We start from the raw sequence: 23470 nt of genomic DNA on the forward strand, positions 1-23470 counted from the left end.
TGCAAGTGCAATGATAAATGCAAGAAGGACCCATCTTGCAAAGATTGGGACTGGAAGCATTGCAAGTGCAACGATCACCACTGCACGAAAGATCCCTCGTGCAAGGACTGGGACTGGAAGCAGTGCAAGTGCAACGATCACCACTGCACGAAAGATCCCTCGTGCAAGGACTGGGACTGGAAGCAGTGCAAGTGCAACGATCACCACTGCAAGAAGGACCCCTCATGCAAGAATTGGGATTGGGAGAAGTGCAAGTGCAATGACAAACACTAATGTCCTATTGTTGAGAAAGTGGGTATACTAATAACCCATGACTGCTATGGTTTACTTGATCCCCTCATCTATGATAATGTTGTCTGGGATATCGTCTGTCCTATTTTTCTGTTCCCCCCAATTTCTCCTTTGACCTCTATTCCACTGCGTTGTGTTGTTCGAATTCTGATTGACTTAAAAATAATTATTTGATAGTAGTGAACCAAAGTCTATAGTGACAAGTTTTTTTCGTGACAATCCCACTAGTAAAGAGTATACTCCAGTCATCCTAGACATAATGTAAAAAATGACAATTGTAGAGCTAAAGAGGGAGCAAATAATAAAGCCATATCTTGTCAAGTAATGATGGCATGGAGAATACCAAACAATTACAAAATTATCGGTGCCCGGGCACAGACAAATTACATGGTGTTGACTAGGAGAGTAACCTCAGCCATATATCTATAGACATTTCATCATACCGAGGGCTGGGTTAAAGGGGAATTCTAGACTGGCCCTCAAAGGATTCTCGGCAAATTGGCTTCTCGATGCGCAGAAACATCTGTTGGAAACTGCTCAAATCACCCCAGGTCGCGTGACTAAGGAGCGGCATGGCCATATTCTCACCTTACAGCCACCCACCAAGGTATTGGCCGCGGAGAAGCCAGTTGTATGTGTTTTGAATTCTTTGAAGTTTTCATATTGCAGATGTTCATTATAAAAGTATGAAACAATCTAAACAGGGTTCCTTGATATAACTATACGTTCAGGTCCTGCACTCGGCTACCTCGACAGTACCTACTTTTTGGATGCACCACTCCTGCCCTCAGTTAGGAACCAACTTTTTTGTCTTTTTCTGAACCTCATGGCTACTTTTTTTGTTTGTTTGTTTTTTTTTTATCTATCTATTTATTTATTTATTTTCAGTCTCACTGATCTGTTTAGTTTCCTCAATTAAACCGATGGAAAGAGGTAAAATCTGTTATGTTGACGTGCCGAACAATCCTTGGGATGCCCCGCATCGGGTAGAATTGACGCACACTTTGATTTTGCTTAAAATGTGGGCTACCTTTACTTTTGCCACCACAAGAACCAATCGTGGTTCAAAGGTCATGCTAAGCTTCGACTCAACATAATCAGGTAGTTTTAATTTTCTGCATATCTCCGAATAAAGCCTTAGATCCTATAAAGACGTACTTGGTGTTGAGTTTAACTCCCATAATCATGCTTGCCAGTTTTAAAAATACCTTCACCCCGTCCACCATACCTTCTGCGCTTCTTGTTATGGGCAAGTTTAGTACCATGATCCACGTTCTTCATATCCTACCAGAGAACGGTACCATTGAACGCCTGGGCTTCACAACCCCATCGTCCACCACCTTCCGCCGCGGCGGAACCACAGAGCAGGGGCGCGAGCAGATCGGCACAGTCACACTTCACGTTGGAAATGGCGAGACCACCGACTCCTTGATGACGTTGAGATACGAGCCCGTAAGCTGTGTGATGATTCCCTGGGCTCGAGTCAGCTGCAAGCAGGCAGTGTTGAAGTGACCCAGCTAGTGCAAGTCGTCCTTCAGCCTGCAGCACTCGATGCGATTCACAAAGGGGCAAGACCGCTCTATGAACGCGACACAGATGTACCCCGTTTGTATTATTTACATCAAACGCTCAAGGGCAGGCTGGCTGAGCCGAGCTTTCCTTCTTAATATAGATAGCGTCATTCTAGATATGAACATCGCCAAGCAACTGGGATAACCTAGGTGGTATCTTCCTTGGTCTAGTGGTCATGATTTCCGCTTGTCATTAGCCTGATAAGCGCGGGAGACCGGGGTTCGATTCCCCGAGGGAGAGATTCTTTATCCGATGTGGTGTAGTGGTTAACATCGTCGTCTCTCACACGACAGCCCGGGGTTCGATTCCCCGTGTCGGAACTTGATTTTTTTTAACTTTTTGACTTTTGCTCCTATCATCAAATTGAGGATTGATCGGGTTTGGCATGATAACGGAGGCATCCACAGCGCCAATCTTAAACATGCTCTGTTCAGATGAAACAACTTTCTATATCACAACTACAGTAGCTGCACTACCTGTTCCAATGAGCCGATGTATCGTTTCGAATCTAGACTGTGAAGCTCTGTGTTTTCTATATTTAGTATCATTGACAGGCAGGCCTCTGTGGCTCGGAACGATGTTCCGAGAAGTTTTTAAGCAGAATATTGCCACTATCTATATTCCCTTGATGAAAGTTACACGTCATTGATTCTAGTAGATTCAAGCTTGCTTCACGCAAACCTACCTTTTTCCTTCGAAATCTTATCGCCACAAGTAAAGTAAAAGATATATAAGAAATGCTTTCCCTTGGCTAATCTATTGAACGAACGAAATATATTTCATACTTTAACTCAAGATCAGTATTCGTTTATAGATTCCCAGTAAGCTTCCTTCCACATTTTTTTCCCTTACTAGCTAAAATTCAATCCTATCAGGCAGAAGAGGAATCACAAGATGGCCACAGAAATCAGGCACTACCAAACAGATTCCGAAGGAGGCTATATTGGGCGTATCAAGCATAACTGGAACGCAGTATTTGGGCAAGCCTATGAAAGAGCCAAGCAGGATATATTTGATAGTCTAGTCGCAGAGCCAGATGCTGCGTCTGTTTAAGTGGATCAATTTACAAAGGACCAGGAAGTCAGCGGCACCAAGAGGATCTATAGATGGAATGGTAAGCGTACGGAGAATGTCACTGGAGGCCATGAGTTCTTTGAGAGAAATGCCTTTAAAAGATTCAAGGACTGGCAGGGTATCCGCGACTACCATTGGGATTTTGAGATTGAGGTCATTCCCATGGACTGAGGCTTTTGGGGCTCATTTGGGCTCATGTTTTTTTTTTTTTTTTCTTGTATTTCCTTTTTGTATTTATCTTTAGCCACTAGCCACGGTATATTCATATGATGGACTGCTTATTTCAAATCGAATTGGGCCAGAAACTCTGACAGGTTGCATGAATACCCTAATCTAGTTGTTGTTCCTCCTCCACAGCATTCATGGCTTCGAGACTTGCCCGAACTGAATCTGCTCCCATGAGTCCCTCTGTGACATACGCCTCCAAACGACTCTTCCACCACTGCCATCGCTCCACTGTCATGATATCTCCACCTTTCCACAGATCTAGATAGTCTCTCCTCAAAGGCCAGTCCTCTTCTCGCTTCAATGCGCCCTCGTAGAACCGTCTCGGCAATAACTTGAGCCACTCTGCCGCCATGGGAATTTGGATATCACGAACAGCGTTACTCCGTTCCAACGCATCCGTGATGCACTCATACCCCCAATCCAGGCGAATTCCCGCTATCCGCTGATCGTAGAATGTCGCCTCAAGGCTTGCTATAAATATGTATTTGTCGTGCATCTCCCTGCGCACATCATCATCACCCGGTCTGCCATCAATCGCATCTCTCCATTCTTCCCGCTGAAACTGGTCAGCCCACATGTGTCCGAACCCCGGCAGTTCATCCCAGAATGGGCCATCCTCCACCGAATGTTTAGCTTCTTCTCGTATATTAGGCTCCGGAGCCTGCTGGATGGCTTTGAGGAGCTGGAGAAGTCCTGGGGCTTCAGACCGCGGCCATTCTGTTATTGCGGTTATCAACACACTCCAAAGTCCGTTCCTGTCGAAACCAAGATCGTCGGAGGAAGAGTTGGCTAGTGGGCGGGTGATGGCGTATGCGGCCTCATGGGCGGTGGTCTTGCCTTGGTAGTACTCCTTCAAGGCCTGTGCTTCGTCTGGGTGACAGTCCTCGTTTTCTGGTAAGCTGACTGCCTCAAACCAGGAGAGGGGTACCATGTTCAAGTAATGTTGAGGTGGCGTGATCTATGCTGAATGGTATTTTGTGATGATAGAGGATAGAGTGTCAAGTAGAATAACTTGTACTTTGTCACTCATATATGATTAAATTGCAGGGTTACATCATTGATTACAGCTTCATTTGCTGTTTAAAGGATAGGCAAATCTCAAGGAGGCGGTGATGGTATAAAGGGGGCTGTAAACGGGCTGTGGAGGATTGACTCATAGTCTGGTCTCACAAGGCTATGCTATATTGTTTAGCTTCATATAATAAGCTACGCATGACTACTTAACCAAGCTTGTACAAAGAGAGCGATTCTAGTTTCATAACCTCACCACTAGGAGCATTGTAATCCTAATACCCCTGTGTCATTAGTAAGAGACTAATATTCTAGGATGCTGGTCCTAGAATCGCTCTTATTATATGGTTCAGTTTAGTAGCCATAACAACAGTCCTTTTTAATGTGATCTCTTGGTGTATATCTGTGTTTTAATCTTTCTTTTTTCCTCTCACCACACCCAGTGACCCTGATCTGCCGCTTCCGGCCCCAATCCCCCGCACTCAAGTCTGTACATTTGGCCCCCTTGGTCAATGCTTTGCGACTACTTGCGGATCCTAAGTAAAAGCATAGACTAATAGCTTTAGTGTAGCAACCCTGAATCCTCCCCAAGTCAGCCCCAACTGGGGAAGAGCTCCTGTGTACATACATCTCACCTCAGAAAAAGCTCTAGATTCCCTAGAACAGCCTCAAACCATTCACGTAGAACCAAAAATCTGCCTCAAAGGATCATCTTAGAGATGAAAGTCATAATGGATAGACCTCATCATTAACGTAGCCTCAAGGCATGCAATATTTAAGAAGTTGAGTATCCCTCAAGACAGAAAATAACCAAGCATTGCATTGCAAATACCCACATTACTCTCATACTCTCTGGGGGGTGTTTACACATAGTAACATACAGTAGTCACTATCTTTGTATCTTTGACAAAGTGGCTCTATATTTGAACCTAATGACTCCGGGCTGACTGATCCGTGCAAGAAGGTTCTCGTTCTGGTAAAAAATGGCTTAATAAAATGTTATGACATTTCTACTATATGTGGAAGATGGTTGATGACTGCTCAACTTCTTCTCTCCGTCTATATAGGAGTCCAGTTTACAGCACGCTCGCAGCCTCGTAGACCTCCCATTAGATAACCGCCCGCTCCGTCAGAGGCCGACCTAGAGGAATTCGCGAATATGATAACACTCCCAGATCCAAGGTCATGAACTTGCCATGGACGATCAGCTCAGAAATTGCCCGTCCGCATGCGGGGGCCTGCTGACTGCCATGTCCCGAGAATCCAGCACAGAAGAACAGGTTGCTGATATTATCGTGAGGCCCAACAATGGCGTTGCAGTCGAACGTGTTGAACTCGTAGTGACCCATCCATGAATCAGTGACCCGAGCCGACTTGAACCCGGGAACACGGTTGGAAATGATGGGGAAGATCTTGTCCTTCCAGGCATCTTCGGCAAAGCTGAAGTCATCCACATCCACCGCATGGTCGGGACCAATTGGCGGGCAGCCCACCAGGTAGTTCTTCGCAGCATAAGAGCGGAAATGCACGCCCGACGGATCAATCGTCAGCGGCAGGTCGTGAGGCAGTGGCTCATCGACTTCGAAGATGTACGTATACCGCGGGCGCGCTTCGATGGGGAGCCGAACGCCAGCCAGCCCGGCGACCTGAGCAGCACGGGTTCCCGCGGCGTTGACGACATTGCTAGTCGTAATCTCCTCTCCACTGCGTAAGGTGATGGAATTGATCCGACCTTGATCAACAGCCATAGCGACCACTTCATTGTCGATGTATTCGACCCAGGTGGCCTCGCGAGTACTCTCGCAGGCCGTTCGCCGCATCCATTCCACCATGCCAAACGCGTTGAAACAGCCCTCGTCTTTGGTGTTGAGGCTACCAGAGTGGATATCCTCGATGTTGAACCACCCGTACTTGCTTTTCACATCGGCAGCTGAGAGGATCGCAGTGGCTGCACCACAACTCTCTTGGAGCTGTTGGTCCTTCTTCAGAATCTCTGTGAATGCAGGCGAATCAGACAAGTAGAGATAGCCAAACTGGCGGATCGGAGGATTGGGAACGCAAGGATCGGGACCGAACTCGTCACCGTATCTTTTCACGAAATCGGCGGCATATTGGGCGATTTGCACGTTGATCGGGGTCGCAAATTGCTGTCGCATGCAGTTGTTGCTCGCCTTGGTGGCGGAATATTGCAGAGAAGGGTCCCGTTCGACCACCAGCACGGAGCCTTTGAAGTCTGGGTTTTGACTGAGATGCCAGGCAATGGAAGATCCACTGGTAGCACCTCCTACGATGACCACATCGTAATGTTGCCGGGTTGGCGAGGTGGTGAACTGGGTGACGGCCATGGTGCTTGTCAGAGGGTTTGGGAGAATGGAAAATTGACCTGAATGCAGAGAGATTGGAGGTGAGAATGCGAGACCAAACACCGTCTTTTATACATCTACATCCTGCCCTGATCCTATCTGCATGCATCGACGTACTTCCAAAGGTTGGTAAGCCGTCTACTTCGCGATAAATTTCTATATCCGAGTTGGGTGGCAAGCGGCACAGACCGTTGTGGAGACGCTTCGGCGTTTCTTGCTTGCCTCTCGCTTAGCAACTCCAGATCGGGTGATCAATCATTATGCTCAAGCAGGTGATGCCGATTACGTACTCCTTCAACTGTTGTATATGAATGCCGGGGAAAGCCCAGAAGAGATCAATCATATCAGTGAAGACTTCGTGCCGCACATACGACCACCTTCCATCGCAATTTCTCTCTGCCTCGACCCCAATATTGCCTCAAAATGAGTCGCATCTTGATGTAAGACCCCGTGGGAATGGACTGGCCAAGTGGAACTAACCAGTGACAGAACCGGTGTTACCGGCTTCATCGGAGGAGACGTCTTGTACGGTCTGACTCAGTCGCTTGCTTCGTCTCGCATTACGGCGCTGGTGAGAAACCAGGGTCAGGCAGCCGCAGTCACGGGCAGATTTCCCACGGTGACTCCGTTAATTGGAGACTTGGACTCGAGCGCGGAGATCCAGCAGGCAGCGTCCGAGGCAGACGTCGTTCTGCGTACGTTGAACGTCTGATTACTGAGCAAGAAGCCGTACTGATACACCGATGAACCGAAAAGATCTAGCAAGCTCGAGTCATGTGCCCAGTGCTAAGGCCATTGCCGATGGGTTGTTGAAGAGTGAACGGGAAAACCCAAGTAAGACCTTCTGTTCTCAAGGAGATAACAGGGACTGATGAACGAATAGCCTGGATCCAGATTGCAGGCGCTAGTTTCCTGGCCGGGGGAGAAATCCAGTCCAAGGCGTTTGGTCAACCCGGATCGAAGATCTACAACGATCTTCCAGGCGTGTCAGAGATCCATGACATCCTCGCCGCGTCTCCCAAGAGGACTGTAGATCATCTAGTCCGTGATCTCCCTTCCAGTAATCCCCGGGCCCGGACAGCAATCGTCTACGGCCCGCTCATTTACGGCAAGGGCCGAGGACCTGTCAATCAACGGAGTATTCAAATCCCAGACCTCGCCAAAGCCGCTCTGCAGCACGGCCGTTGCCCTCATGTCGGCCGGGGTCTGAACACCTGGAACACCATCCACATTGCCGATTTGACCTCTCTTTTCGTGCGGCTGGCCGTGGCATCCTCACGCGGCTCGAACCCATTGTTGTGGAACGAGAACGGCGTCTACTTTGCCGAATCCGGGAAGATAGTGAGATTCTCTTTTTGTCTTGTTGGTAATATATTTGTGTTTAGGCTAATCTACTACTTTTACAGTCATTTGGGGACATCGCGAAGAAGATATCCACCTTTGCCCACTCCCGAGGCTTCATCAAATCACCCGAGGTGGTGGAAATGGACTCGGAAACCGCCGACAGACTCACCCCTCATGGATCGGTGATTTGGGGCACCAATGCCCAGTATCAAGCGATTCGAGCCCGGGAGCTTCTTGGATGGCTTCCACAGGCACACGGAATTGAGGAGGAGATCCCACGGGCAGTTCTGGCCGAAGCGTTGATGCACCACCCACGACCGGCTGAGAAGCTCGTTTGATTTGGCCATAGTTCTGAGCATTACATCATCTGAGGATCCTCACATTTACATGTTCATAATTGTATTGCTCTGTATATTTAGACTTGTAACTCGGCTTCATCGATAGTTTAGTAGTGGCGGTTAGACTTGCCACCTGCGTGGTGTCCACTTCCGGATGACAAATCGCTATCCTTCCCCCGCCCTCCTCGTGGCTGCAACTGCGCACTCTTCCCTCCTTTTTATATCTTGCTCGACACCCCGGAATAATAAACATAGAGGGTGTTCATGAGGAAATGGTGCACCACGCCCGTTCCTTGACAGGTTGCAACACCTGCCGTGCCCGTCATCTCAAATGTGACGAAACTCGACCAAGGTGCGAGATGTGCCAGGCCACTGGGCTTGCATGTCCCGGCTACAGCCCTCAGGTCAAATGGCCTGGCGACGCGGCGAACATGAAGAGTCCCGAAAGCGTAGATCGTGTCTTTCGTCGGCCGCTATATCAAGGTTCGATGCCCACATCCGGCAATGAGAATGCGGTCTATTGACGGATGACCAGTGGTTGAACAAGAATCCATGACACGGATCACAGTCAGAAGCCTGGGAAAGCAATCGGTCAATGCCGCATTGGACAGTCTTGATCACACCCGCTCTGGTCCCGGTCTGTTTCACGGACCGTTTGGGGTTCTGGATTTGATGCAAGACAACCGGCCTCCCACTCCGCAGCACGAAGCCTTGGAGCACGGTCATTCTCCACGTCGTGAAGATGTAGAGGATTGTTTGGCAGCTGGAATCGATCTGGCCGGCCCAGAGGCTGACTTGGGATATATGCCAGTCAACCGACAACCTCTTGGGCTCACGCCACCAGCTACGGAGAGGACAGATGAAGATGAAGATATCCGCCCGTTGCAACCGAGACTCTCGCCCACGCTGTCCGCTCCACCACCACATCCTCGCCTGTCCCCGCCAGATGTTCCACCACAGGCGCCCGAGCTCCTTCGTCACTTCAAAGACCATGTCATTTCGTTTTCTTATCCGTTACGGGGCAACCCAAACTGCCCATGGCACAATATCCATCTTCCTACCGCCATGGCAACTTACGCCGAGTTACTCGTCAGCCAAAGGGCCAGCCATACAGGTCTGTCTCTTTTCCACTCGCTTCTGGCCGCGAGCTGTCTTCATCGCTCAATGCGATCTCGAGATTCATCCGATTATGACACGCTGCGGGCGTCAACCCAGCGAATTGCTAGCCAGCACCTTTATGTTGCCTTGGAAGAAGAGGCCACGGGTAGAAACCCGGTGGAATATAAGGAACTACTAATGGCCATCTTGTCGATGGTTTTTCTCGAGGTATCTCAATATTTGCTCTGTCCTGCTGTGCACATGCTAATCTTGTAAAAAAAGATTTCCTCAGGGCTCTACAACAATGCTCAAAAGCTCTTGTTAGAAGCCGAATGTTTGATTCGACGACGGGGACTCCCCGAGTCTCGCAAATCATCTAGAGTTCGGGCTCTACACCATGTGTATACCTGGACTCGCATCATGTCAGAAAGCACCTGTGGATGCGCGCTCGTCAGCGTTTGTCCGGCGCGGCCAAGCTCCAGTCTCTTATCTGACGGAGCGTCAAAGCGGACCCTGCGAAGTTTTCGGTTGTCTGACGCTGCGTCGTTGACCGATCTTGACACGCGTATTGAAAAGAACAATGCAGTCGGCCATCAGGACATACATCTAGAGGTGATGGGGCTTTGGAATGATACTCTGTTCCCGGATATGTACGGGGTGCCGGAATCTTTGATAGGTCTCTTGTCGCAGGCCATCCGTCTAGCCAATGAACAGGAGCTTTTGTATCGGGACCCCGTCGCCGACCCCGACCTAGTTGTCAATCTCAGCAAACGGACAAAGACTCTAGAGTACCAGATACTTTCCTGGGATAAGAGGCAGCCTTCGCTACCTTTTTCGCCCTGCTCGAGCGGCGCGGAAAGCGACAGCGGAAGTCGACTAACAGCATGCTACAATTCGTTTGCCATGCATCAAAGTCTGATCCTTTTCTACTATCGACGTGTCCACAACGTCAACGCTTTCATCCTCCAGGAAACTGTGCAAAAGGCCATTCGATTCATAGAGCAAGCATGCAGCTCCAACCAAAAAGAGGAGTACAACTCGTCGTTAATTTGGCCCTGTTTTATCGCAGCATGTGAGGCTATTGACAGCACACTGCAGGCCCGTTTTCTACATTGGCTGTATGACATGTTGGACCGAACCGCTGTCAATACTTTTGCTACTGCTGCCAAGGTCGCCCAACAGGTGTGGAAAGCCCGGCAAGAGACAGAAGACTATACAATCAGTTGGTTTGACGTCCTAGGACATGACCGATGCCCAATCATTGTAGTATAGAGAGTGACTTTTACCTGGTAGATCCTCGACCTTCTATTCAGTGTGAATGCATGACGTCAAGGATCTTCATCGGGTCGATAACACGGGCGATTGCATCTGGAGACGGGGATACTGGATTTCAAGTACCTGTGATTTCACCCGCGTTAAGAATCAAACCCTAAATACTCCCCAGCAACGCATGTATTTGCGCTGTCAATAGCCTGGAAAGGAGCTTCTGTTCTGGCAGAGCCCAGAAGATCTTCAGTGCAAAACAGACTGGAAGTCATTATTGGAAACGTGGAGGTCTCTTGATAATATGATTCAAGACGCACATGCACTTCAAGTGCCGGTAACTATAGGAGATAGGTTTCCCTCAGAGCATGCTGCGACAGCCATATCTCAGCCAGGGGGAATGCTTACTTACACCCAGTCTATGCGCCTTCGCGTAGTACCTCCTGGACTAGACACACACCTGGGTCTAGATAGGTACATCAAACTTTGCACAGAGACTGCGAAGCCAGTGGCCAGCATAGATCCATGGCCTATGGACAAAGATGGATTTCTCTTCAAGTTCAGCAATCAATACTTGAATGTCTTGGCTCTCTCCCTTGGTGTCCACGATAATTGGGCCCGAATGTCGGACCACTTATATTGGAGCAACCTGGATCTTACTATCAGAGATACAGACTGGGAGACCTCTAGGAAGGCCCAAACCAGACGAGAGATTTATTTTTCATCTTATGATTGTCGATTACCTATGAGGGAATAAGCAGACGGGTTGCACTTGCCCAGACCTATCTTCAGACTTGGATTGAGGCCGAACTAGAATTCGGCACTTTTGTTCTTGCATGAGCATGCTTTACATTAGAAAATAATGGAAATCCATGAGTGATGATGTCATTAAGTTTACAAAAATCATCTTTGGCTTTGACTGAACTATTTTTTCCCAGTAGCCTATGTGTTGGGTTTCCCGTATTATATTGTCAATATTTGCCAGGCGGAGCCAGTATGGACATGTTGAAGGTCTTTATTTCACGTATTCTTGGTAGACTGTAAAACAAACATGATGGTTGTATTTCCAATCGAGCACCAGGCTCCTATTTACATGCTCTCGTGGCCACATCGTCACTCCCGCTAGCTCCCCTTCCCCTCTTGGTCACAGTGATCCAACCCGAACCCTCTATAGCACTTCCGCACTGGAAGCTGTGGAATAAATCAATCCCTTCCGCTTAGCATCTGCACTGGTGGAGGGGACCCAGGGCGATAACATGGCAGCTTCCTTTGGCGCAGTTGGCGACGCAAGTCTTCGCGCCATTGAAGTCCTGGCCACACTCACTGATTTTGCGTGTTAGCATGGTGTACATCCTAACATTCGAGTCTATCTCCAATGATAAAGGAGTCTTTGATTGAGCTGGGATTGTACTCACGTGTTTCCACGGGCAACCTGCTCAGATGGGGCAGCAGCGGCAGATCCAACGACTGCAAGGAAGAGACCGAGAGAGGCGATAGAGAAACGCATTTTGTCTTGAGGTTTGATGGGCTTTTTGAAAAGCGAAAAGAGGATGTAATAGTGTGAAGATTTGTTGAGACGCTTTGATGATTGAGTGATAGAGAGAAGCAAAGGGTGAGGATGAACGCACCTTTAAATATCCTCGCTGACTCTGGTATCTCGGTCATCAACAAGGTCCATCCGAAGATGAATGGCTTTGCCTCCAATCCATGCTCTTCTCACATCATCTTTGCGAAACAAAGATGCGGGCCACATCAACCAGTGACGTAGTATAGCGAGAGATCCACAAAGATATAGCGAGCTGTCGATACCACATCGCTGACTGACTTCGCCTCCCATCCACACTCTTCTTGATTTGGAAGGCTATGCGATCCACTCAAATCTATCCATGGAACCAACAGTAGTTCAAACCATTACGGTTTAGTCGGCATTTTTTTTATATGAAGATACGATTTCTACAAAGCTCGATTGGGGTTCTTTAAGCCACTAAACAGGCCATACATGATTACTCCAATACAGGACTGCATCTCCTTCAATTCATAAATGAAGCCATATACTCTATAATGCAAAATGCAGGCTTCTTGTACGTACAGGCGCACTCAACATATGATCAGGTTGATGCTGACTTCGGGGACATGACCTAAATCAACTTCAGGCGGCCAGGATTCGAATGCTTGGTATCTTGTGGGGCCGCAGAGTATACCCTATCCAGTTAAGCACAATGCTTGTCTCAGCCACTGGCCCAGTATCAAGAGATCTTTGTGGGGCTATAGTGGGAATCGCGCAGTTTATAAGCCTCAGCCATGAGAATTTCCTGTTGGCCCCGGAATGAGTGTCTCAGCCTACCTCTACATCTGCAGGAGTGGCGAGAACAAGCATTTGGAAGTTTGGGGATAAGCATTTCGGAAGTTCAGGGCATCTTCTAATCTCCTTATGCATAGATCCACCCCTAATACTTCTCATGAAATAATTAGTGTCCCTCACTTCCAATATAGAAAATGGATGAGCTCTTCATATTATTTGCACTATGTATGCACTTTAAGAACCAGACCAAGAATTGAGGTTGCACTGAAAAAAAGTGGAGAAGGATTATCAGTATTCTTACTATCCAAGATAATACAGATGCTAGATGCACTACCTCATAAGGCACTCATCTCGCCCCTATATGACTGGCCCCCAGAATATGAGACTGATAACAATATACTATTGGTTATAGGACGATGAGAATAGTATGATGGTTAACAGCTGTTACATCTTCATAATGTTGTGCTAATTTAAGAAAGATCGTCGCATCTCCACACATTAAATGTGGGGGGCAGGTTAAAGCCCCCAAATCGTTGCCCAGCTGGGCCTTGGTGGATATTAATTCTCACATCAGATCAATTTCATCTTTACAACACACCTTGGGAGAGATTCATTCAGCAGAGCGTCATTGGTTCAATGGTGCAGATAAGGCCCTACATATACATAAATACATGGAGTATGGCGGTTGCCCTAGGAATTCATTTTGCTTGTTCAGAGCTGGCGGGGTACTACAAGCGTTTTCATTTGCGACAATATTCTTAGAAAAAAGATCTGGTTCCAAGGCTGGGGTCCGGCTCAGATCTAAAAACCTTCGCTGCTTTGAATATAAGGCATGTAGGGCTGAGCAGAAGCTGGAGACCGACCCTCAGAGGATTAGCAGCTGCATGTGAAAGGCGAGTTAGTGGAGAAAACGTTGTCTCGGGCGGCTCTCGGTGAATCCTTGGCCCCTTCTTTTGACCACTCCATCCACATTTTCGCCTCTTTGGGGCGGTTTCCTCACTGTATTTATCCCAATTATATTGCACAATGGACGGAGGCAAAGATTTTGGCCCCATTCTATCAGGTGGCTATGTGCAGATGCTAAAGACTGAGTGTTTGAGGGACACAATATGTTCTAATTATTATTATTATATCTCCCTTAAACTGGATACGTTAAGCTGCAAGCTTGCTCTATGGCTTGTTTACCGCGGGTTGACACTTGGCCGTTGTTAGTACTGACCTGGTATGTCACTGATAGGGCTTTGAATTGGCTGAGGAGCCCAGTATTCAATATGAAATTGGCTGCGGATTAGACTAGATCGGGCTGGCTAAGGTAGTCCTGATAGTCTCTTATCTGCGAGGATCGCCGCGGGCTTCGGCATGCCAGGTGTCCTGACGGAGATGTCTCAACTGCGCGGCGGTAGATACCGCTATCCGGCTTTCCGCCATTGGTGGTTGGAATTGAAGCAATTGCCTCTATCTCACAGGTCCTATATGAGGCGCAGTGATATGACCTTATCTCTTCATATTACACGCAAAGCCTCCTTTTTGAATACAAGGTACGGTGAGATTCTCTTATCATCGCATATTTTTGCCGTATTCGGTTAGTTAAATAGCTCCATTTTCAGTTGAAATGCGACCTGTCTTCTCAACTCATTCAGAGAAGCAGGCCTTTCTCAATTACCAATTTAGTCGATCGCATCGCTTTATTCAAAATAGCTTCGTATTCTTCTTTCAGTATCATATAGCTTTGACGCCTTCTCATTCCTGGTCATGTAATACTAAAGCAGCTCTCATTCATTCTTCACCTAGGCGGCACCCACCCAACTACTGACTGTTTAAGCACGCCCTGCTGTCGTATGTTTTTCTATATAGGTATATTGAGATACTATCAAAGAGAGATACCCTCTGGGAAACGTTCTCACTTGGTTGGCCAGTTCTTGCGGGGAATTCCATATTTTATGATATATCCAAGGTACAATGACAAGCCAGTTCACAGTATTCTCATGATTCCTCATTCCTTTTAATGCAATTCTAGCCTACTCTTTATATGCCTCCTCTTGCTTTTCACCTTCCTCACCCTGTGCCCGAACTCGAGACAGCCAGAATCTCGTAATCAACCCTCCCAAGAACAGCTCATCCACCCACTTGACCAACCCATACAAAACCCACCCCCACCCCCACAAAGAAATCCCCATCAAACTCGACACCAGCAAGATCGGTCCAAGAATAAGAAACGACAGCAGCGCCCATAGCAGTATCGCCACCGCAGCGAAAACCAACGCCCCCGCTACAAACACCAGCAGCGGAACCCCACAGCAAACAAGCTGGCATGTAATGAACGTTGTAGCGATAGGTCGAGAAACCGCAGCCTCGTATACTTGCACCCGTCGAGGAGGGGGGAGTATCCGACCGACTAGCCCGGCAACGCCGGACTCGAAGCTATCCATACATCTGACGACCAGGCCTTTCGTCCAATCTGTGAACGAGAAGGAGGGGATGTCTTGGTCTGGGCTGTCTTTGTCTCCCTCGGGGAATTCACCTGGAACCACAGAGTGTGTTAGATGCGCTGTTGCCGCTGTCACATCTTCAGTCTGCTGTTCCGCGGCGGAGTTGATGTCGCCTGTTGGCAATGCGTTTACTGCGTCAGTGGGCAGAGCGGTGCTGACGGCGCTGGGAATCATTTCGACGGAGTATGGCGAGGTTGAAGAGAAGTACGTCGATTTTCAATTACAGCTTAATTCTATGAAGTACAAGGCATGTAGATATATCATGTGGGGGAATGCGTATATATGACGTAGAAGGCGCCGGGTACAGTGTATATCAAATTAATCAAGTTTCGGCTGACCAGATAAAGGGGATCGGATAATCGATCGGATAAAATAAAATATGCCATGAAGGTCTAGTTATGCTTGGTTTTTGTGCTGTTATTTTGGCTATGTAGATAGTGTTACGTTGCAGCTGTAGCTGTACCTGTCTATATATATATAACCAATAGGGTAGGGCTGGGTGGGTAGACATGACTGAATACCTGCTGTTATATGGTTATTCTTCTTACTCTCCCTTCTTCTTTTTTCATTTCTTCTTTCCTTTTCTATTATTTTCTTTTTTGTTCGAAAAAAATCATATCAATCAGATAGAGATCATGTGGAGTTGACTGCTGTTTACAATTGGCTGCGGGGAATTCATATTGACTTTCTACAACTCTATCCAAGACCCACTCTCCTGCACTGTCATCAACTAACGTCTCATGTCATCTGCATGGTCACATCCATGTTGATGTCAATCCTAAAACTGTCTAATTATACAGTGAAATAGACTGGCTCCCCCATGCAAGACATTTAATCTCACACACCTCATCTAGCCCAAGTCCCGTTCAACACATACACATCCATCCCTCTTTATACTACAACCATGTCCGATCCCAAATTCAACGACCTCCACGCCCACTTCCTCACTGAAGGTCTCCAAGTCCGACGAGAAGTTCTCGGCAACGAATACGTGAACAACGCATGGAACAACGCCAGCGAGTTCTCACGCCCGGGACAGCAGCTCATCACGGAATATGCGTGGGGTAATGTCTGGCAGCGGCCGGGGCTGGATCGGAAGCAGCGGAGTCTTCTCAGTGCGTATACACATTGCACTCAAATACAACATGCTGGAATATGGTGTGAAGATGGTTGCTGACAGATGCGACAGCGCTGGGAATAATCATCGCGCAGAAAGCGTGGCTGGAGTTGGCGTTGCATACGCGGGGTGCGATCAATAATGGGGTATCGGAGGTGGAGATTAGAGAGACCGTGCTACATGCGACGGTGTATTGTGGGACGCCGGCTGGGGTGGAGGCGATGATGGTTACGGAGAAGACGATCAACGAGATGGTGGAGAAGGGGGAGTATAAGCGGGTCGAGGCCTGATGTTTCATTTGATGGCTATTATGAAGTAGAATTTTGATGTTTTGGAATTTCTATTTTTCTATTGTTAATAGAGTTCTGGTCTTGAGTTGTGCAGAATATTGGATAAAATGTAGTACTCGTGTAGGTATATTCCAAGATTATGTAGTGAGGTAGAGATATATAATTCTGTTTTGTGTATAGTAGAAAACTCTGATGATGAACTTATTGCTGCTATAGTAGATAAAGAAAAAGTAAGTTCTAAATTCTCAATAAACCCTTTTAGATATAAGTAATTCTAACAATATAAGTCTTTTTATATTGCTTTTATCGACTGCCTCAAACCTCCAGGTGTACGGCTCATTTTCTTTTTACCACGGACAAGGAGAGTCTGATTGTCTAATTAATAAATAGCATTGCGATGGCCAGAAAGTGGTAAAAGAAGTGCAATTTTCCATAAAAATCAATGCATTATCATTCTAAACCTGAATACAAATCATATACTAACATTCTATACAAAACAGTCTTTCAATCTTCCAAAGCAGAAACCTCTGCCACCTCAACATTCGCCCACGTCTTGACATCCGTCAACTGCTGCACCGGTGGCTGCACTGGTGGCTGTGCCAATACCCTTTCAGTCATAGCTGCACTCAGCGCTCCCCGCGCCACCGCATCTGTATCTGATAGAGTGACCGAGTTAACACCCGGTCTGGCACCAGCCGCAGTGACCCAGTGTACACCTTCAGTAGGAACACCAACAGCAAATCGCCGCTCATGAGCCCGACCCTTGGAGTCAATAAGCTGGTACGGGGCGTTCGTCACGTCCAGACCACCAGTTTCATACCCGTCCACGAGATGCGGGCGGCATTGGCCTGACTTGAGGAGGTGGGCGAGCAGGTCATCAGCTGTGTTTCGCAGGTTGGGCTCTGGCAGACGCGCTTCAATGAGAGTCGTAACTCGGACGGTCAAGCCGGGGACCTGTGGGGAGTTGACGATCCATGCCCCGTCTTCGGGGCGGACTTCTGGGCGAGGACCGAGGACGTCGAGGATGCCTGCTTCGATGAGGGCGATCATCTGCTCGATGCGCTGGCGAGGGGGTCCGATGGATAGGTAGGCGTTGAGAGGCGTGTACCACCGGTCGAGGTGGTCGCGGTGTGAGGTGCCAGACAACCCGGCATGGTCGACGATGAGACGCACTTCGTTGCGTAGATCCCGCAGGACATCCAGAGCGGCCTTGAGTGGACCATCGGCGTTACCGAGTGAAGCTTCATTGGCGTCCTCGCGCAGATAGTCGAGAAGCCAGTCGCGCCAGACGCCGGCCGTGAAGGTCTGCTCGCCGTATGGCCGGACAATACGTTCCCACGACCAGCGGTTTTCTTCTGAAATGCCAAACTCCTCAAGGATCTGTGCCTCTTCTGCACTTTCTCGCGGGGTGGCCAGGAATCTAGCCTGGAAATCGGGAGCCTCCTTTCCGTGTTGTTTCAACAGAGCTTCGTAGAAGACTGTTTCCACCTCCTTTGCGACGAGTGGCCAGATCTCAGTCAGAAAATCTGGTGCATTTCCAGACTCGGAGCGCTTGCGGAAGTCGTTGATCACTTGGTCGGTGATGATGAGGGGATAGTGACGGCCGTATGCGCCCTTTGCGTTGTCACCGCGTGCTTGATATGGGATACCGCGACGGGAGCCAGCATATAGTCGGGGCTCATTGCCAGAGGGATGATAGCGCAGACCGTGGGATGTGCGGGTGAAACGACCACCACGGCCGATGGTCAACAGGGCCATGTAGTCGAAGAAGTTGAGGCCGAGTCCACGCAGGAAAACAGGCTCACCGGGCTGCAAGGAGGAAAGGTCGACATCCGCTGGGTTGGAGGGCGACAAATGACGGAGATTGTTTCGTGCAGCGTAGATGGCGAGCTGCTGCTGCTCGGGGTCAAGAAGCAGAGGCAGATGGCCCTGGGACAGAATCACCGCAGCAAGACCGGGAATGCTGCGGCCAGTTGAGAGAGTGAGCGTCTGGCGGCCATCACTGGCATTGTCCAGACGAACAGCACGGGCAGAGTGCACCTCCACCTCAACCTCGGGGGGAGCCTCGCGAACGACCTTGTTGAACACCCATTCGAGATAGTGGCCGTACTGAGCACGGGTTGGGTAGTCGTCCGGTCCCAGCCCGAGTTTGGCAGCAGCAGCCCATTTGTACAGACTTGGTCCCTCGCGGATGGGGCCTGAGCAGACAACACTTTCATCGGTGAAGAGTGTCACCTGGGATGTAACTGTGTTCATCAGCAGCTCGGACGACTGCTCAGTGCGCCAGACACGGCCAGCGCCTGGGTTTGAGGGATCGACGACGTGGACTGTGAGGCGTGTGCCTGGATTGAGGAAGTCTGGAGCAGAAGCGCAGAGACGTTCGAGAGTGCTGGTTCCACGGGGTCCCATGCCAACAATGGCAATGTGGGCGTGGGTGGTGCCGGAAGGGATGGCTGGGATGGTGTACTTCATGATGTCTAGAATGTAGGATGTCTGAATATTGATGTTGCTGTGTTGGATTTCATTCTATTCTGATCTATGGGGAGTTAGGCCATATATACATCTATCCTGAGCATGAAGTTGACATCTAGATCAAAAATATCGTGATGTATAGAATGACAGACTGACTGTACAGTGTCATCTTACATGCGCTGTCAGTAGAATTAGGGCTAGCAGATCTATAAAACACCTGCATACTGCATTACACTGCATACTGACAGTGCATACGTGACAGGACATTATAATGCAGATCTTATATGACCATCAGAATTCAAGACTTCTAGACTTAATGTGGAGCCATGCAGTAATGCTTATTATTCAAGTATTATTGTATTGTGCCGAAGTATTACCGTGGCAATTGGCTGTATAGCACAAGTGGCGTTGTGTTTTGAGAGAGTAAGTCATGCCATTCACAATATCTGTTTCTAGCATGACAGCTCTATTTACTATCTGGCTCCATAGTAGGACTTAGCCAACTTGATCGAAAAATCCGACCAAAAAGCCGCCGTCGGCTATTGCGGGATTCCAGCATTGCATGCCTCTATTCAGACTGTCCGATGTCCGCAATACCCGACTTCCGCGCGAGATGACTTTTTACCGAGTCACACAATCCAGTGATATTATACACCTTTTATCCAGTCATCCTCAGCCTTACAACAAATTTTATTGTCAACTTGAGAAACACACAACATGAGCCCCTCCCTATGGAGTCAAAGCGATCCTGAGGCTCAGGCGCAGACTCAGGATGAAAAGAACTACCTTTCTATGGGAGAAGGAAAATCGTTCCCCCCGGCTTTACCAGAATTGGAAGAATATGAGGTCACGTTCGACGGCCCAGAGGACCCCGAACATCCATACAATTGGAGTCTTTCTGTCAAGTATGCACGGCCAATTGCAATTGCCCGATCCGTATTAACCTTGCTCGTTCCAGACTATACATCTCCGTCATTGTCTGCTTCGGAACGTTTGTCGCATCATTCGCCAGTGCCATCTTTGCCCCGGGAACCGTTGACGTCGCTGAAACGTTTGGAGTGAGTTCTGAAGTTGGAATTCTAGGTACAACACTGTTTGTGCTGGGCTTTGCTTCTGGCCCGTTAGTCTGGGCACCCTCTTCTGAGCTGATCGGCAGACGATGGCCATTGGCTGTAGGCATGTTTGGCGTGGGGGTGTTTAGCATTGGATCTGCGGTTGCGAAAGACATCCAGACAGCCATCATCTGTCGCTTCTTTGCTGGCCTCTTTGGAGCCAGTCAGCTCTCTGTCGTGCCCGCTGTGCTTTCCGACCTGTTTAATAACATCCACCGTGGACCAGCTATTACAGTATACTCGCTTGCGGTGTTTGTCGGCCCATTCAGCGGTCCGTTTATTGGGGGGTTTATCTCGTCTAGCTATCTCGGCTGGCGATGGACGCTCTACATTCCTGCTTTCATGGCCTTTGCAATGACAGTCTCGGATATACTATTCGTCAAGGAAACCTATGCCCCGTGTCTACTCATCGCCAAAGCCGAAGCGTTACGACAGCAAACCTCCAACTGGGGCATTCACGCGAAGCAGGAAAAGGTCAAGATTGACTTTCAGCAGCTATTGGAAAAGTACTTTACACGGCCTCTGAGATTGCTCTTTACCGAGCCGATTATCCTCGTTATATCGCTCTACATGTCCTTTATCTACGGCCTCGTCTACGCTCTCCTCGTCGCATATCCGTATGTCTTTGAGTCGGTGTATGGAATGAATCCCGGAGAGGCCGGTCTCACCTTTATCGGCCTTATAATCGGCCAAGCGTGTGGTTGCGGCTTGGTCCTCTCACAGCAGTCTGCATATGTGCGCAAGTTGATCGAGAATAAAAATGTGCCTGTGCCTGAATGGCGACTTCCTTCGGCTGTTATCGGTGCTCCAGTCTTTACTGTAGGAGTTTTCTGGTAAGAAGCCCGAAAGAAAGAAAGGACGAACGAATGAACTAAGACAAAACAGGTTCAGCTGGACCAGCTACACCAGCATCCACTGGATGGTCCCAACTGCGTCAGGCGTTCTCATCGGCTTTGGCATTATATGCATTTTCCTCCCGTGCTTCAATTATCTAGTCGACTCCTACCTACCTCTGTATGTTGCCACCACTATAATCAGATATATATACTAACAGCTTGCAGAGCAGCATCCACCGTCGCCGCAAACATCATCCTCCGCTCCACCGTGGCAGCCGGATTCCCACTCTTCGCCAAGCAGATGTTCAAGAATCTGGGGGTGCAGTGGGCAGGCACGCTGATTGGGTGTTTGGCGGCTGTGATGATTCCGATTCCAGTGCTGTTTATGAAATATGGACCGTGGTTGCGGGGGAAGTCGAGGATTGAGCCATAGGGGTATCTTGTATGTGTCACAAAATATATGAGGCCATGTCGTGCTTTCAATGGGAAGTAGGTAGTGTTCTTATACTTTGCAGCGTATACCCTATCTTCTAGCCAACTTGTTGTTAATATAATGCTGTCAGAACGCTTCATCTCTGGTGCATAAAATGTTTCATAATACACGGATGCAATTATGAATTATGATCTCCAGACAAACTCTGCAGTCCAGAACGACCTATTGAATTCTCTGATCCTGGTAAGTTGGAGAAGAAACCGCCACTTTTTAATTAAAAACTGACACTTTGTTTCAGCCATGCAGATTAGCACTTTAACTTGACCAGGGTTTGATTTTCTCTGGCAGGGATTAAATAGCGCCACTCTAGGCTGCAGATCAGCGTGCAGAAGGGGAAGTATCTTGGCCTATCACTCAGGTTAAACTTAGGTAAGAGAAAACACTAAACGGTCGTATTTCTGCAAACCAGCTACTTGTTAATAACATCGTCTGATATTGGTCTAGGAACACGTCAGATCATTCAACGCTTAACGCATCTTGGCATGGCTTCTAGACACCAATGATGGATGCCTACAGGCCCATGTTGCCAGCTGTGCACAATGCAATAATGCCATTTTGCTCATTGGTGTGTCATTTAGAGTCATTTAGTCATTCCCGGATGAACGCCATGCTGATCCGACAGAGTTCACCCGAAATTACGCCGGCAAGCCGTTTTGCCTCCAGACGATTTGGGCAGTCTCATAGGTGTTGGGGTGATAGGTATGGGTTTCATGATGTACACACTAGCCTGCTGAGTCTACATGCTTCAACTGTCAGGAAAGGCAGTTCCTCTGATCCGAAGTGAGTAAAGTGATCTAATCTATACCCACTTCTGCAGGTTGGATATGCCGCAATTTGGAATATGGTGAGGAATTTTGCCTACCGGCCCGGTAGATCAGCTGCCATATAATGAGGTTCATATCGCCGTGTACATGTCATATCCTTTTCATATCTTATCTGTTATCATTAAGGCAAATAATTCATGATGAGTTCGTCTACACCGCCTGGCATGTTCATACTGGAAGACACAATGGCGCTGGAACGGCGAAGGGAGAGGAATAGACTTGCTCAGCGAAAACATCGTAAGTCTATACTCGTCGCTACTGTTATATTCTATCTCACTAACAGATAAGGCCAAAACGCCAAGGGTACAAAGGGAACGAGATCAAGGGCGCAGAGCAGCGAGTCCAATAGTGCAACAGAGCAGAACAACCTGGCAGACAATCATAATACCGATGCCAGCATAAGCCAGGATTATACCATGGATGCATCACATAACCTGGACATGCTTGCCCCTGGATACAGCCATATCGACATCGACCTGGCATCAACAACGATGCCATTGGACCTCTCCCTGCTATATACAGATACCGTGTTCCCCGACCCAAACAAACGTGAGTATCCTCCCACAACGACATGTCTCAAGCTAACAGGTATAGCCACCGTTTGCGCTACCTGCCACGCCTGCGCCCAGCCACACTACCTATCACCAGTAAACACACCCACCCAACCCATCCAACCTACAGATGCAGAAATTACACCGAGTACGAACACCACCTGGACAACCCCCCTGCACATCTCCGTCACCCGCGGCCACCTCTCCGCCGTTCGCCTCCTCCTTGACCGCGGCGCCGATCCCAACGCCCTCGACGGCGAGGGCTCCTCCGTTCTGCACACGGCTGTCCGCTGCGGCCACTATACGATCGTGCGCGAGCTCCTTCGGCATCACGCAAACCCGGGCGCCGTTGACGCGGCTGGCTGGCTGCCGCTACATTACGCCGCGGAGGCGGGGGATGAA

The 23470-nt window shown here is 48.6% G+C and overlaps 14 protein-coding genes and 2 non-coding genes across 16 annotated transcripts in view; 11 read left to right on the plus strand and 5 right to left on the minus strand.

Annotated features, from left to right (window-relative positions):
* The window catches only part of ASPWEDRAFT_25437 (uncharacterized protein), a gene marked incomplete at both ends in the record, with an annotated part of 1099 nt that extends 543 nt beyond the window's left edge, over positions 1 to 556 (plus strand). The window contains one exon of the mRNA XM_040832731.1: positions 489 to 556. Within this exon, the coding sequence (XP_040693298.1) occupies positions 489 to 556 (68 nt within the window). The remainder of the gene's footprint in view (positions 1 to 488) is intronic.
* Positions 557 to 1391: 835 nt separating this feature from the next.
* On the plus strand, positions 1392 to 1911 carry ASPWEDRAFT_37437 (uncharacterized protein). Its single transcript, XM_040834678.1, has one exon. It carries the CDS (start codon positions 1477 to 1479, stop codon positions 1801 to 1803), a length of 327 nt encoding a protein of 108 aa, XP_040693299.1. The 5' UTR covers positions 1392 to 1476; the 3' UTR covers positions 1804 to 1911.
* A 107-nt stretch (positions 1912 to 2018) lies between these two features.
* ASPWEDRAFT_t60 lies at positions 2019 to 2103 on the plus strand. The gene has a single exon. It is a non-coding gene; the product is annotated as a tRNA-Asp (tRNA).
* An 8-nt stretch (positions 2104 to 2111) lies between these two features.
* On the plus strand, positions 2112 to 2183 carry ASPWEDRAFT_t61. The gene has a single exon. It is a non-coding gene; the product is annotated as a tRNA-Glu (tRNA).
* A 281-nt stretch (positions 2184 to 2464) lies between these two features.
* Positions 2465 to 3223, plus strand: ASPWEDRAFT_385072 (uncharacterized protein). The gene is made up of 3 exons (XM_040834897.1): positions 2465 to 2684; positions 2739 to 2835; positions 2888 to 3223. The coding sequence occupies exons 2-3, from the start codon at positions 2758 to 2760 to the stop codon at positions 3179 to 3181; spliced, it is 372 nt and encodes a 123-aa protein (XP_040693300.1). The 5' UTR covers positions 2465 to 2684; positions 2739 to 2757; the 3' UTR covers positions 3182 to 3223.
* A 42-nt stretch (positions 3224 to 3265) lies between these two features.
* ASPWEDRAFT_169458 (DUF3632 domain-containing protein) lies at positions 3266 to 4096 on the minus strand (the record flags this gene model as incomplete). The annotated part of the gene is made up of 1 exon (XM_040830464.1): positions 3266 to 4096. The coding sequence occupies one exon, from the start codon at positions 4094 to 4096 to the stop codon at positions 3266 to 3268; it is 831 nt and encodes a 276-aa protein (XP_040693301.1).
* An 848-nt stretch (positions 4097 to 4944) lies between these two features.
* On the minus strand, positions 4945 to 6561 carry ASPWEDRAFT_37440 (NAD(P)/FAD-dependent oxidoreductase). The gene has a single exon (XM_040834680.1). It carries the CDS (start codon positions 6519 to 6521, stop codon positions 5286 to 5288), a length of 1236 nt encoding a protein of 411 aa, XP_040693302.1. The 5' UTR covers positions 6522 to 6561; the 3' UTR covers positions 4945 to 5285.
* A 342-nt stretch (positions 6562 to 6903) lies between these two features.
* ASPWEDRAFT_66430 (NAD-dependent epimerase/dehydratase family protein) lies at positions 6904 to 8299 on the plus strand. The gene is made up of 5 exons (XM_040838850.1): positions 6904 to 6979; positions 7029 to 7234; positions 7296 to 7373; positions 7423 to 7880; positions 7946 to 8299. The coding sequence occupies exons 1-5, from the start codon at positions 6963 to 6965 to the stop codon at positions 8219 to 8221; spliced, it is 1035 nt and encodes a 344-aa protein (XP_040693303.1). The 5' UTR covers positions 6904 to 6962; the 3' UTR covers positions 8222 to 8299.
* A 122-nt stretch (positions 8300 to 8421) lies between these two features.
* Positions 8422 to 10739, plus strand: ASPWEDRAFT_385101 (fungal specific transcription factor domain-containing protein). Its single transcript, XM_040834899.1, has 2 exons — positions 8422 to 9547; positions 9602 to 10739. Exons 1-2 carry the CDS (start codon positions 8774 to 8776, stop codon positions 10589 to 10591), a joined length of 1764 nt encoding a protein of 587 aa, XP_040693304.1. The 5' UTR covers positions 8422 to 8773; the 3' UTR covers positions 10592 to 10739.
* On the plus strand, positions 8460 to 8822 carry ASPWEDRAFT_37443 (Zn(II)2Cys6 transcription factor domain-containing protein). Its single transcript, XM_040834681.1, has one exon. The coding sequence runs from the start codon at positions 8494 to 8496 to the stop codon at positions 8743 to 8745; it is 252 nt and encodes an 83-aa protein (XP_040693305.1). The 5' UTR covers positions 8460 to 8493; the 3' UTR covers positions 8746 to 8822.
* On the plus strand, positions 10739 to 11526 carry ASPWEDRAFT_385106 (uncharacterized protein). The gene has a single exon (XM_040834900.1). The coding sequence runs from the start codon at positions 10887 to 10889 to the stop codon at positions 11337 to 11339; it is 453 nt and encodes a 150-aa protein (XP_040693306.1). The 5' UTR covers positions 10739 to 10886; the 3' UTR covers positions 11340 to 11526.
* A 53-nt stretch (positions 11527 to 11579) lies between these two features.
* On the minus strand, positions 11580 to 12162 carry ASPWEDRAFT_37445 (uncharacterized protein). Its single transcript, XM_040834682.1, has 2 exons — positions 11998 to 12162; positions 11580 to 11905 (listed from the first exon to the last, which is right to left on the minus strand). Exons 1-2 carry the CDS (start codon positions 12087 to 12089, stop codon positions 11800 to 11802), a joined length of 198 nt encoding a protein of 65 aa, XP_040693307.1. The 5' UTR covers positions 12090 to 12162; the 3' UTR covers positions 11580 to 11799.
* Positions 12163 to 14795: 2633 nt separating this feature from the next.
* On the minus strand, positions 14796 to 15616 carry ASPWEDRAFT_37446 (seipin co-factor family protein). The gene has a single exon (XM_040834683.1). It carries the CDS (start codon positions 15545 to 15547, stop codon positions 14903 to 14905), a length of 645 nt encoding a protein of 214 aa, XP_040693308.1. The 5' UTR covers positions 15548 to 15616; the 3' UTR covers positions 14796 to 14902.
* A 661-nt stretch (positions 15617 to 16277) lies between these two features.
* ASPWEDRAFT_37448 (uncharacterized protein) lies at positions 16278 to 16935 on the plus strand (the record flags this gene model as incomplete). The annotated part of the gene is made up of 2 exons (XM_040834684.1): positions 16278 to 16488; positions 16563 to 16935. 2 exons carry the CDS (start codon positions 16278 to 16280, stop codon positions 16778 to 16780), a joined length of 429 nt encoding a protein of 142 aa, XP_040693309.1. The 3' UTR covers positions 16781 to 16935.
* A 213-nt stretch (positions 16936 to 17148) lies between these two features.
* Positions 17149 to 19303, minus strand: ASPWEDRAFT_37449 (FAD/NAD(P)-binding protein). Its single transcript, XM_040834685.1, has one exon. It carries the CDS (start codon positions 19250 to 19252, stop codon positions 17285 to 17287), a length of 1968 nt encoding a protein of 655 aa, XP_040693310.1. The 5' UTR covers positions 19253 to 19303; the 3' UTR covers positions 17149 to 17284.
* A 741-nt stretch (positions 19304 to 20044) lies between these two features.
* ASPWEDRAFT_105336 (MFS transporter) lies at positions 20045 to 21633 on the plus strand (the record flags this gene model as incomplete). Its single annotated transcript, XM_040827714.1, has 4 exons — positions 20045 to 20157; positions 20211 to 21197; positions 21250 to 21378; positions 21426 to 21633. The coding sequence occupies 4 exons, from the start codon at positions 20045 to 20047 to the stop codon at positions 21631 to 21633; spliced, it is 1437 nt and encodes a 478-aa protein (XP_040693311.1).
* Positions 21634 to 23470: the final 1837 nt, after the last annotated feature.

The sequence above is a fragment of the Aspergillus wentii genome (genome assembly GCF_001890725.1).
Source record: "Aspergillus wentii DTO 134E9 unplaced genomic scaffold ASPWEscaffold_2, whole genome shotgun sequence".
In the NCBI taxonomy this organism is placed as follows: Eukaryota; Fungi; Ascomycota; class Eurotiomycetes; order Eurotiales; family Aspergillaceae; genus Aspergillus; species Aspergillus wentii.

Coding starts and splice junctions, on each gene's coding strand:
- ASPWEDRAFT_37437 (XM_040834678.1), top strand. CDS start 1,477: ATGCTTGCCAGTTTTAAAAATACCTTCACCCCGTCCACCATACCTTCT.
- ASPWEDRAFT_385072 (XM_040834897.1), top strand. CDS start 2,758: ATGGCCACAGAAATCAGGCACTACCAAACAGATTCCGAAGGAGGCTAT. Junction 2,836..2,887: donor TCAAGCATAACTGGAACGCA/GTATTTGGGCAA, acceptor TTGATAGTCTAG/TCGCAGAGCCAGATGCTGCG.
- ASPWEDRAFT_37440 (XM_040834680.1), bottom strand. CDS start 6,521: ATGGCCGTCACCCAGTTCACCACCTCGCCAACCCGGCAACATTACGAT.
- ASPWEDRAFT_66430 (XM_040838850.1), top strand. Junction 7,235..7,295: donor CGAGGCAGACGTCGTTCTGC/GTACGTTGAACG, acceptor TGAACCGAAAAG/ATCTAGCAAGCTCGAGTCAT. Junction 7,374..7,422: donor GAGTGAACGGGAAAACCCAA/GTAAGACCTTCT, acceptor ATGAACGAATAG/CCTGGATCCAGATTGCAGGC.
- ASPWEDRAFT_37443 (XM_040834681.1), top strand. CDS start 8,494: ATGGTGCACCACGCCCGTTCCTTGACAGGTTGCAACACCTGCCGTGCC.
- ASPWEDRAFT_385101 (XM_040834899.1), top strand. CDS start 8,774: ATGACACGGATCACAGTCAGAAGCCTGGGAAAGCAATCGGTCAATGCC. Junction 9,548..9,601: donor TGTCGATGGTTTTTCTCGAG/GTATCTCAATAT, acceptor TTGTAAAAAAAG/ATTTCCTCAGGGCTCTACAA.
- ASPWEDRAFT_385106 (XM_040834900.1), top strand. CDS start 10,887: ATGATTCAAGACGCACATGCACTTCAAGTGCCGGTAACTATAGGAGAT.
- ASPWEDRAFT_37445 (XM_040834682.1), bottom strand. CDS start 12,089: ATGCGTTTCTCTATCGCCTCTCTCGGTCTCTTCCTTGCAGTCGTTGGA. Junction 11,906..11,997: donor CAGGTTGCCCGTGGAAACAC/GTGAGTACAATC, acceptor ACGCAAAATCAG/TGAGTGTGGCCAGGACTTCA.
- ASPWEDRAFT_37446 (XM_040834683.1), bottom strand. CDS start 15,547: ATGATTCCCAGCGCCGTCAGCACCGCTCTGCCCACTGACGCAGTAAAC.
- ASPWEDRAFT_37449 (XM_040834685.1), bottom strand. CDS start 19,252: ATGAAGTACACCATCCCAGCCATCCCTTCCGGCACCACCCACGCCCAC.